Source organism: Colletes latitarsis, chromosome 5 (assembly GCF_051014445.1).
Source record: "Colletes latitarsis isolate SP2378_abdomen chromosome 5, iyColLati1, whole genome shotgun sequence".
In the NCBI taxonomy this organism is placed as follows: Eukaryota; Metazoa; Arthropoda; class Insecta; order Hymenoptera; family Colletidae; genus Colletes; species Colletes latitarsis.
In genome coordinates, this window is record NC_135138.1 from 38,852,263 (window position 1) to 38,864,297 (window position 12,035).

Below are 12,035 nucleotides of genomic sequence, written 5' to 3' on the forward strand. Positions count from 1 at the left end.
AGTATATGTATAGTAACAATGGGGTATCGCCGCTTTCATTCTACGTATGCTATCAGACATCATGTAGGTATATACTACATACTCTCTAAATTTTAATTATTCATTATAAAAATTCAATACGAAGGCATGAAACTTTCGAAAATTCCATTTTCGAACAAGTTATCTCTATCGCTTCGCTTTCTATTTTACAAACGCCACGCGTAAAACAATTACTTTTTATTACAGGACAAATCTTTCCTGTCTATCACTATTTCTTAAACACTTCAGAATCGTTCGAATCTTCTCTGATCGATACAATACCATTTACTATTACTATTTCATTGCTTCTTTCGTCGTTTTACGTCTCAAATATAGTACACACAGTACAGTCCAACACCGAACGAATATTTTTCTTTTTTTCAATCGCATCAAGTATAAATGTTGATGCTACTCTATACATATATGTCTGTTAACTGTTTGTTAATCATCTAGAAACTTATCAATTTACAGACTATTTATCTTTACAATATTATCCTTTCGATTGTTCGTCTTTACCGATTACATATACATATATGTATGTATCATGTTTCCCGATAAAACGCGCCCCTAATACATTTCATTATTTAGAAGAATATTCAGTTCATACCGAACCGAATACGTGCTTTTTCTCTTCGTCAATATGCACATTTCTACACGCTATCTAACGTTCCGTGTCTTTCTGCACGCGCACGTCCCACTCGCTCACACGCACACCGAAATATAACATTTTCATGTAAATGACAAAACTCGAATTTAGTAATAAACTGAGATCGAAGCTGCAAACTGTTACAATTGTCATTCGTTAGATTCAAATGACTCTTTGGAATCTTTAGAATCTCAAAGAGAAATTCTCTTTATTTTTCCTACATTCTGACAACACATGTAAACTAAACGATTACAAAAATAGCATATAGTTAATAATTTTATCTCAATACGATCCAACAATTTCTAGTTTACAATTTTCCTAAAAAGGTATATTTCAAGCTTAAACACACATTTTTTATAATTAAACACTAATGATATTAAACTTTCTGCAAGACAATTTTTTCATACGACAAGCTCGATAATACATTTTTTTCTTTATCCTGTATAATTTTTAAGGGCCGACAATGTCTGTGCCGATACTCAAAGTCTCGAAAAATAACAAACGCATAAGTAACTATAATCTGCGAGAATAAATATTCAAATATGCATTTACAAATCTAAGGAACAATAACTTTACGCGTTAAAATACATTTATTGCCGATCAAATTACTTGTTCTAAAATAAACACTGTACACTGCCATATACATTTATGTACTATTATACATCCCTATTAAAAAAAAAAAGAAAAAGAAAAGAAAACCTTTAGGAGAAACGAGAAAGACTAGGGTTTATAAAATTACATTAACCAATTATATCCTTTTGCTACTAATAATGTTAAATCATACGGATAAATCAGAATTTTAAGACTACAAAGAGACATTTGCTATTTAACGTGTTATCGATAAACTTACACAACAGACGCTATATAGAACAGTACGTACACAGAAAGGTAACAACTATGCACAATTCGTTTTTTTGTACTATAGAAATTTTACAAATATTTCAGGACTATATAATTGCGATTATTGTAAATATTAGTCTGTTTTTCCTGACAAGTATTGTCGGCACAGAACTTCTATGTACATAGATCGTAAACAGTATCTTTGTAACGTGCACAGAGGATATCAATCTGTTTTCCCTAATCCTCGAATCTTCCATGCAATAATTTCTTCTATACACAACAAGTATGAGAGTTTGTTTGCAAGTTAAACACGCAAAACGCAGCGCAACAAATAATCACTAACTGAGAGTAAGAAAAATTATAATTATACAAACGTACCATGTACTCGTGAACCTAAACGAATCGACTCGATACGGCAAGTAAAATTCTTCCATTGATTAAGAGCGATTCTCAAGTTTTCTATTCAAACGAATTCGCATCGTAGACGCATCGCGCTAAGGAATCCTGGCAAAATTTTACGACTAAATAGATAATGTTTCTTTGATCAATTTCTTCATAGTGTTACCCATTGTTGTACTCGATGGACTAGATGTTGTAAAGGATAATTTAAACAAATATGGTTGTATATCGGGATACGAAGTATCAAAGATCAGATCCAATTCAGCTTGATTCGGCATTTTAGGAAGATAATCGTGACGATTCATTACTTCTGTTATGTAAAGAATTTTATCTGTCAATAAATCGCCAACTTTTTCCCTGCATATCTGTCTTTCGTGTTCCGTTGCTAATTTTATTAGCTCCAAACGTACTGTCCATACTTCCCATGGTATACATTCTGGTTGGAAGGGCCAACGATTTTTCTTCTTCTGAAAGAATTCCAACGATATTTGGCCAGAACCTGGACTATCGGTGGAGCGTAAAGCTTCAGAAAAACCTGATATTTCACGTTTCAGAGTTTGATCCAGATGCACAGACGAACAACAGACATAAGTAAAATCGATAAAATCACAGTCGACGTCTTGGTATCCCACTGTACCTACAGAATAACTGCCTTCTTGTTTATATTTAAATTTACCAAGACTTCTGTGAAAAAGAACACTGTGGAAGATACTCGCTACCGCTTCGTCCACTTGTCGACCCTCCATACTTAATTCAAATAATTGAGTTCTTGCATTCATGGTGATTCCTATACAATAAAATTTAAATACTAATTAATTTATACGTATTTTACGATACACCGCACGATAGATAAAGAAACTAAAAATGTTATTTTACGGATGGCAATAAGGAAAATGTAATTACGTCGATAAATTTCTAACCTCGTAAAAGCAGCGGTAGAAACGATGATTATCACTGAAGACTCGCTGCGATATTGGATGATATTTGGTCATCTTTTAGTTGTAGAATATTGTCCAGTACTCCAAAAATACAATTAAATGATCAATGAACAACGTCATACAACCAAGTTCTTACATTCTTGTAAAATTTTTAAAACGAAATTATCCGACACGTACGTGTTCGCATCAAAATAAAACGAACAATTACGAAACAGATTTGTTACTTGGTTGGATATTTTATTTACAATTTCACGTAACAATGATTAGAAAAATGTTATGCTCGAGCGTGACTTTAACTTACTCGCTGTTCGTTTTTCTATCCTTCTGATTTATGCACTTTAATTTTCACGCTTCTCGTGATAAATACTTTAAATAAATTTCATTTATAGTCGTTCCATTACCAACGACACATTCTACAATTCAATTAATCCTTGTATGTACGAGCAATCGTTTTCATCTGTCCTTTTCTTCAATACCTACACAACCCAGTTCCACTGCTATTACCACACCGCTACAACCACCGTGTCACCACTCTATCGCCACTTTATTCTTTAAACCGATCCGTTATTCTATGATTTATTCTACCTTCTTCTTCCTCACCAGCCATTCATTTTTAAATTCCTTTGCAAAGAAATTTCTACGTCCGTGATACTTGTAGCACAAATACATTTCATTGAAACCAACAAGTTATAGACTCTACGGATCTCTTTTGTCGGTAAACAACAGCTGTCCTCACGACACGCGCCATTTTACAATCTACATGATTCTTTATATTAGTATATAGGTATACATATGTACGAAAGAAGTACAACCATACCATGCACATTCTCTATTCTGTGTCATCCTTCACAATTGACCTCACGTTCTCGGTTACTACGCAGCATAGTTTTTTAACGAATAAAATTAATGTTTGGATCGAAAGGAAGGAAACTAGAAAGACCAACTTTTGGAATTATACTAGTTGCACTCGTTTCTAAATAGCTCGTTTAGCTAGTAGACTTTCTTTAGGAACCCAAGGGGAACATTTGATTCGAGGGAAAGGATTTTACTATCTATGTAAAAGAATTTTTTATCGGTGGGGAATTTTACAATATTTGGGACAAATACTAATTCTCTAGTAATGGCGAGTTTAGAAGGTGTTGCTTAATTTTCATTAAAGGCAACGATACAAACCACATCTGAATAACTATTACTGTATGAATAATCAGCGGCAATTAAGGTGGATTTATACTATAAAACACAAGACGGACCGGCATCAAAGGTACATTGTAAATTTTTTTTACTAAAATACACGTTTTCATATCATTTCCGTACCATGTTACTTTCTAATTAAAACTCGATCTTAAGCACGAGAAATTTTACCGTGATAATATGATTCTATTTACGAGGCCTCGCAAAAATAGTTTGAACCAATCGTTTTTAATTGCATCTAATACAGACTGTATACATTGTACACAAACTAAACTAATGCAATAACGATATTAGATAAAGTATCATGTTTAATAAAGTAAATAATTATAAATCATATTGATTAAAAAAATTGTAATTGAAGTTTATCGATACTTGGATACGATAAACAAAGATGTTAGCAAGTTAATTCGAAAAGAGAAACATATAGAAAAAATGTCCTTGAGAATTCATTCTCTACAATCACGTATATTCGTATACCACTTTACAATCTAGAATTTCATACTGCACCTATATACACACACATTGTACATGTATTATATGTATGTATAAACATGTACAATTAAATGCAAATCTTAGTTTTTAAGTATACGCGTATTTAACATCAAACAACTATCTATTCCTATTTCAAATATTTTTACCAAGTATCTCGGCACACGCAGAATTTATATCAGGATACTGGTACTGAAATCCCAATTCTCTAACACGTTTGGGTACAACTTTTTGTCCTTCTAGCATAATCTGAAATGGGACTAGTATAATTGTCAAAAGCAATAAGAAATAATTTAACAAATACTTTTACTAACTGTTGCTCGTTCTTTGTTTAAAAGTATTTTCAAAATGACGCTCGGTATAGGAATAAATGCAGGCCTCCGCATTGTCGATGCAAATACCTTTGTGAATTCTTTGTTTGTCACAATCTGTTAATAACATTTATAAATCATGTAGATTTATGAAAATTTAAACAATTTGAATTGAAGTAAATCACCTGTGGAGCAACCCCATTTAATATACCATGTATATTTTTGTTCTTAAGCGAAAATAAGAACATGTTGACTAAATCTGTTATGTGAATCCACGGCATATACTGATTTCCATTACCAATAGGACCTCCCAAACCAAACATAAACGGTAGATATATATTTTTAATCATACCACCATTCTTTCCTAATACAACTCCAGATCTAATCGTAACTTGTCTGACAGTACTATTTTGTGGAAGTTGTGCGGCTGCTTCCCACTTATGACAAAGTTCTAACGTGTGAAACGATTATTTCAATCTAACATAATCTATGCAATGTCTGCATAAATTTAATACAAATTATGAATTTACCTGATAAAAAATCATATTTTTCACATTTGCATTCTTCCGTATACTCTATATCGTTTGGTTTATAATAAGCTACTCCAGAAATTGTTACAAAAACATGAGCTTTAGTATTAATTATAGCTTTAGCCAAGAATTTTGTTGTTCTCACTCGACTATTTAAAACATTTTGCTTAAATCCTTCTGTCCACCGTTGTTTAGGATCAAGTACATTTTGACCAGCAACATTAATAACAGCAGTTGTATTTTCAGGCAAACCATAACATTCTAAATCGTTCTATGGGTTTTGTATCACATGTTATCAATTATTTGATATACAAATATATCGCGTAGTTTATCTTACCCATGATATTCGATTAGGTCCAGGCATTCGCGAAATACACGTACATGAAACTCCTTTACTAGATAATGACTTTATTATTTGTGTTCCGATAAAGCCTGTACCACCACCTGAGGCAATTACATAACCTTATCTGTGACATAACCTACTAATTGTTATTTCTAAATATTATTAAGAGTTTTCTGAACAAAAATAAACTTGCCTACAACTACGTGTTTCAAAGTCATTTTATCAGAAGAGCAAATGTATTATGAAATTTATAATATTTTTGCTAAGTACACGCATTAACGTTACATTAATCTTATCGAATTGTATCCGAGATAGAACCATAAACTATCGAATAGTACATGTAAGTACCATGTGGCCCAAATAAAGTCTTTCAAGTTGTTTTCTCCAGTACCAAATTAAAATACTAACTTTATTTTTATTTTTATTTAAATAGTCCGGGAGTGAAGTGAAGTGGAGAGGAGAAAGGGAGAAAGGGAGAAAGGGTGAAGGGTTGGGGGGGGGGGATTTGTAATCTTTTCACACGTAACAAATTTTTTTGGGGTAACCGTTGAGGGGAAGAAGGGGCCCTACCCTAGATTTATTTCAAATGTAAGATGGTATAATGTTGTTGTTGTTATCTGATTAAATCTTATCAAACTGAATAACATTTACTTTAACCACCTTTTTGTTTATCATGGATGGTTAAAGATTTATGGTGAAAAATTTGTTCAGAATCTGGGTATTGAATTGTCGCGAGGTCGTGGCATATAAATGGCGTTAGCCTTTCGATTAGTGAAGTTACACTGATAAACGAGATATTTTACCAGTTGACAGTTATTCCACCCTTCGAAAGACTTTTTTTTTTACGCTTTGACAGATTTGAACTTTGTAACTTCCGTATGTACCCAACATATTATATACCTATTGTATATGTGTAGGTACGTAGGTAAATGAATTTGCGGTGCCATTGACTCATACGTCATGAAATATAAAAGATGGCGTCAACACTAGAAAATTTGGAAACACATTTGGAGCTTTTTATTGAAAATGTGAGACAAATACGAATCATAGTAAGTGACTTTCAGCCTCAAGGGCAGAATGTATTAAATCAGAAGATGTAAGTATTATATGTCGTATTATTTTTATTGTATTCCTGTTAAATATTCAACATCAACTAAAACGATATTAACTTACGTTTTTTATACTGACAATTACTACACGTGGTTTGAAATAATCTAAACGTACAGTATGCAATGAATGCAATATATATATATATATGTATATAGTTTACGATAATAAGTGACATGAATTCGGTTCAATGTCAATTCAATGAGGTCGTTTTCGAATAAAGAGACATTTAGATTTTGATTTATAAGGGATAAGATTGATTATCATTAATTAATGTTACGTGTAATTATTGAAAAACATTTATTACAATAGTTATTACGTTATTAGTAATTTTACATGTTCAGTTATTTATAAAGACCGATTAAAAGTTAATTATCAAAGAAAATAAATATTCATATATGGTATAATAATACATGTATGTCGATGTTTTTATTTTTTAGTCAAGGTTTGGTAAATGGCTTACAAGAAATAGACAAACTAAAATCTCAAGTTCAAGATGTCCATGTACCTTTGGAGGTTTTTGAGTAAGTATATGTAGTTTTGTTGTTTTACGATGTTGTTTACGATCAAAGTTTAAAAATAATAAGTTATTTATATATAATTTACCGTACATGATTTCAGTTATATCGATCAAGGCAGAAATCCTCAACTATATACGAAAGACTGTATCGAAAAGGCATTAACCAAAAACGAACAAGTGAAAGGTAAAATAGACGCTTATCGTAAATTCAAAGCAAATATGCTTGTAGAATTAACTAGAGTATTTCCACATGAATTGGCTAAATATAGAGCAATACGTGGCGATGAGTGAAGAAAGTGAATTATTCAATATGATATCCCTGTCCACCTTCCTTTTGTTAATTTCTCTATTTGATCATAATTGTGATTAAGGATGTTTATTGAAAAAAAAAATTATGTACGAGTAATTTCAACATTTTATTTCCATTATATGCGTCTTAGAAATATGCATTTAATGTATTATTTTATTTTACGATCAATGATGAAATACAGAACATCGAGGTTAATGTGGTAGTACAGTTTATAGTTGAATTCACTTTTAAATCATCAAATTTCAGAGAACAGTTTGTGACGCAAAGAAATACGTTTGAAAATATTGTTACTTGTAATTTATGTTACACAGTAAATCAATTTGACAATATACATACGTCGATGAACAATTTTTTCCCACGCTGAACAGAAGTTGATGTTAAATCTTATTATATGTATATTTTTAGTTTTTGTCCGTAAAAGAAATAAAAATATTGTTTAAGGGTACGTGTCTATTAACACGATTGCGTTTAAACGATTTAATGGATTTCAATGAAATTTAATATTTGAGTTTCGTATTCTTATCTCAAGATCTAATTTAACTTTGAGCAAAATATACATTTTCTCTATTTCTTCTAATAATGAGATGAAATCTAATTCGTTGCATAGTTAATAACATTAATAACGATACCGTAAGTATCGTCGGTATGTTGTGTAAGCGTAGGAATACATTTGCCTCTGTTAATTTTTAAAAAAGAAACCTGATATCTTTGTTTCTGGTTTTCCAATTGGTTTGGTGACGCAATATAACAGGTTGGCGAGAGAATTTAGATATTAGTTGAAAGTATGAAAATAGGTGTACAAGATTCTTTCAAACGAGAAATTTTTTAACCTAACTTGAGCGATACTATGCAATAAAGATAAATAAATTTTCATCGAATAGTATATGTTTCCGATATCGAATACATTAACTTTCAAATTTGTTACATGACAATGTCGATACTCTCACTCGTTGAAGAATTCCCCTTCCAACGAAATTGTGTTCATAGTTTGCGCGGAGAGAATATTTTTGTTCAATGAAAGGTACATGGCCATACGACGACGAGGGACGACGAGGTTCTGTTCTGATCGTAGGTTACAGTTGGGAAGTATGATTGTTTTATTAATTATTGTGTTTCTCGTTCAAACTGATGTCAGTGTTGATGCCGAGGATGCCTATTGGTATGTATTATGATTACTACTCTACTAAGCTTTATTAGCGTCGTTAATTTATAATTTGTCCGAATTTAAATTCCATGTAGAGAGAATCTCTTTATCTTTCGAGTAAGAATCAGGTGTCTGACAATGTTTGCGACAGTTTTGCAAGTTTCATGTTCACTTGCAAAGGAAAAGGTATTATAAAAAGTATAAATTTTGCTTACAGTTTTCCCTGGCATTATAAATGCGAGGGTGGCCTTTGTAAAAAGGAACTAATCACGAAGGACGTAAATTCACCGTTTTCGTTGGAAGTATGCGAATTATTTTGTGGCGCATCCAGTTCGTTATGGCCGAAACCAACGGGACACCTTTCTTTAAGCAAAGTCATGGTCCAGCTTGATCCTGACAAAATTTCAATAGCTGACACAGATAATGGGAAAGAAATTGGATATCTGCTTGCAAGGAATATGTTTTTATTGAGAAATGGCGCGAAGGAATTTGGCGGCAAATTGGCAGAAAGTGGTGGCGTGGGCATGTTGGTTCGATTTACAGAAACCCTTGAAAGTAGCAATATTAAGCTTTCTTTGGACACGGATGAAAGTTATACGTTGACCGTTACGCAAGTAGATGAAACGGTGAGGTTGCCAAATTTTTCACACATATTATCCCTCGTCTCTTTGTTTCGATCGCGAGAATGGTACGAAGGAAAAATTTACGTTGACGGATGCAAGGTCGACATTCAGCATTCCGGAACGAGTTTTAGAAATTTATTCGTTAACGATTATCCATATTTCGGGCTCGAGGAAGTCTGTTCCAATAACGTAAGGTCTAATAACAACAATTATCAGTTTTAATATATCTCCGAAACTATATGTATACGAGCGTGAGAAAACAATTGAAAACGTTATGCATGTACATGTACATGTACGTATACATATGTAAATACGTATTTTACGAGACATTTCATATTTTATGTTATTATGTATTATGTTGTACCAAAGAAAAAAATAACTGATGTCGTCGACTTTGCACGAACGATTCAACTTTTTTTTTTTATAAATGTTACTTATAAAAGAGCCTACAGCTTGCCACAGTTTCAAACATCATTCTATATGCATATGTAGTTGAAATATCTTAAGCGCGAAATTATTTAAAACCGGTCTTCTTTCTTTCTTTCCTTTTGTATCATTTAGATGTTGAATGTAACAATAATGGCGAAATCTTATTTTGGAGCAAGACACGGCCTGGAAACGTTGCGCCAGTTGATAGTTTACGATGATTTACGAAATCAGATTCAGATGCCAAGCGAAGTATCGATCGCAGATGGGCCTGTTTATCCTTATCGCGGACTATTACTAGATACCAGTCGTAATTTCATTGACAAGTCAATGATAATGCAAACGATCGATGGAATGGCCATGTCAAAGCTGAATACTTTACATTGGCATATTATCGACTCGCACAGTTTTCCGTACGTGAGTAAAACATGGCCAAAATTTTCGGAATTTGGCTCTTATACGCGTAAGAAGCGCTACACTGAGATGGATGTTAAGGAAATCGTTGAATACGGGTTAGTTAACGGCGTTCGGGTATTGCCGGAATTCGATGCACCTGCCCATGTAGGGGAAGGATGGCAATGGGTATGCTCAAACTGTTCTTTACCTTATAGTAGACATAATGTCGTCTCGTTGCGATAAGGGTGTAAAGCTATTTGAAATAAAATTTAAGAAATTTACCAGATAGCAAACTCCATAATCACTACTTTCAGGTCGAAGACGACGATGCTGTCGTTTGTTTTAAAGCAGAACCCTGGAGAAATTACTGTGTCGAGCCACCTTGCGGTCAACTTAATCCGACCAGCGAAAAAGTATATGAACTTCTTCAAGGTATATATAAAGACATGATGGAAGATTTTCAACCGGACGTTTTTCATATGGGCGGGGATGAAGTGAATATAAATTGCTGGAATTCATCGATTAGCATTAAAAATTGGATGCAGGCTGTCAAAGGCTGGAAACTATCGGAGTCGAATTTCTATAAGCTCTGGAATCATTTCCAAGAAAGGGCATTGGAAAAATTGATTCTAGCTAATGGAGGGAAACCCATACCTGTCATTTTGTGGACCAGCGGTCTGACCAACGCGGAAAATATTCATTATCTGGACCCGAATAAATACATCGTACAAATTTGGGTAACCGGAAAAGACACTACTATCGATACATTGTTGCAGAATAATTTTAAAGTGATCTTTTCGAATTACGACGCTCTTTATTTAGATTGCGGGTAAATAAACAATATACTGCATGGTAAAAATAAAGTGTTACAAGTTGTTTTTTCAGAAACCGATCATTAAAGATATCAATTTGTTTGTTTGTTTCTTTTAAGTTAAACGATCCAGGGAAGCTAAGCTTTATCTTTTTTTCTTGTATCTTGTTCCCGTTGTTCGTTTCAGATTTTCGGCATGGATAGGCGAAGGTAGTAACTGGTGTGCTCCTTATAAAGGTTGGCAAAAGATTTACGACAATTCTCCTTTGAAAATAATCAAGTCGCATCAATTCGAGAGCAAAAGGCACCTCGTACTAGGTAAATCTTTTTCTTTTAGAAGCAACGAAATTGTCATTTTGCGAATTGAAAGGGAGGAGCATAGTAAAATGTACGTGTTTGTAACAGGCGGAGAAACAGCTCTTTGGACGGAGCAAGCCGATGGTGCAACAATCAGTTCGAAAATCTGGCCTAGAGCTGCAGCTTTTGCCGAAAGATTATGGGCGGAGCCAAATTCGACTTGGATTCACGCGGAGCAAAGAATGCTCCGGCACAGAGAACGATATGTGAGAAGAGGAATCGCAGCGGAAAGTTTGCAACCCGAGTGGTGTTTGCAAAATCAAGGCCTTTGTTACGCGTAATTTGCATTTAAAAAATTATTCAACATTTCAAAATGATTAAAATTTTTTATTTTATTTTTACTTTTTTCTAATAAGTAACTTTCTTTCTTTCTTTCTTTCGTTCGTTGTCTCTTGACCTGATTCTTTCCAGCTTTATATTTCACTTTTATTGTATTTTCCTGCTGATTTCGATCAGACAGGCAACTACGAAAACTACCATTATGAAAATAAGGTATCATTTCATTTCGACAATTATCATTATTATGATTTACGTGTAATCGTGAACCAGTGATTTTTCATCTATTCGCGCGTGTTTAAATCGTTATTTCGTTTAAAAGCTTCGTCGGTATCGCAAGAGTATAATTTCGTGTAATTC

General features: G+C 33.2%; 4 protein-coding genes across 8 annotated transcripts; 2 read left to right on the forward strand and 2 right to left on the reverse strand.

Annotated features, from left to right (window-relative positions):
* Positions 1–875: 875 nt before the first annotated feature.
* On the reverse strand, positions 876–3,754 carry Atg101 (autophagy-related protein 101). Of its 2 annotated transcripts, none has more exons than XM_076765857.1 (3): positions 3,659–3,754; positions 2,824–3,597; positions 876–2,690 (listed from the first exon to the last, which is right to left on the reverse strand). In XM_076765857.1, the coding sequence occupies exon 3, from the start codon at positions 2,680–2,682 to the stop codon at positions 2,026–2,028; it is 657 nt and encodes a 218-aa protein (XP_076621972.1). In that variant the 5' UTR covers positions 2,683–2,690; positions 2,824–3,597; positions 3,659–3,754; the 3' UTR covers positions 876–2,025. The 2 variants fall into 2 exon arrangements, with proteins under 2 accessions (XP_076621972.1, XP_076621973.1); XM_076765858.1 differs by having other exon boundaries at positions 2,824–2,922; positions 3,143–3,675.
* Positions 3,755–3,968: 214 nt separating this feature from the next.
* On the forward strand, positions 3,969–7,973 carry Med10 (mediator complex subunit 10). Of its 3 annotated transcripts, none has more exons than XM_076765866.1 (4): positions 3,969–4,102; positions 6,623–6,801; positions 7,253–7,336; positions 7,434–7,973. In XM_076765866.1, exons 2-4 carry the CDS (start codon positions 6,680–6,682, stop codon positions 7,621–7,623), a joined length of 396 nt encoding a protein of 131 aa, XP_076621981.1. In that variant the 5' UTR covers positions 3,969–4,102; positions 6,623–6,679; the 3' UTR covers positions 7,624–7,973. The 3 variants fall into 3 exon arrangements, with proteins under 3 accessions (XP_076621981.1, XP_076621983.1, XP_076621982.1); XM_076765868.1 differs by lacking the exon at positions 3,969–4,102 and adding an exon at positions 5,084–5,160; XM_076765867.1 differs by lacking the exon at positions 3,969–4,102 and having other exon boundaries at positions 6,330–6,801.
* Positions 4,468–6,114, reverse strand: LOC143342205 (epimerase family protein SDR39U1). Of its 2 annotated transcripts, none has more exons than XM_076765854.1 (6): positions 5,899–6,114; positions 5,700–5,806; positions 5,363–5,633; positions 5,018–5,283; positions 4,836–4,949; positions 4,468–4,770 (listed from the first exon to the last, which is right to left on the reverse strand). In XM_076765854.1, exons 1-6 carry the CDS (start codon positions 5,921–5,923, stop codon positions 4,657–4,659), a joined length of 897 nt encoding a protein of 298 aa, XP_076621969.1. In that variant the 5' UTR covers positions 5,924–6,114; the 3' UTR covers positions 4,468–4,656. The 2 variants fall into 2 exon arrangements, with proteins under 2 accessions (XP_076621969.1, XP_076621970.1); XM_076765855.1 differs by having other exon boundaries at positions 5,700–5,829; positions 5,899–6,113.
* Positions 7,974–8,667: 694 nt separating the features above from the next.
* Positions 8,668–11,680, forward strand: Hexo1 (beta-hexosaminidase 1). Its single transcript, XM_076765841.1, has 6 exons — positions 8,668–8,801; positions 9,004–9,412; positions 9,971–10,417; positions 10,546–11,060; positions 11,230–11,360; positions 11,448–11,680. The coding sequence occupies exons 1-6, from the start codon at positions 8,668–8,670 to the stop codon at positions 11,678–11,680; spliced, it is 1,869 nt and encodes a 622-aa protein (XP_076621956.1).
* Positions 11,681–12,035: the final 355 nt, after the last annotated feature.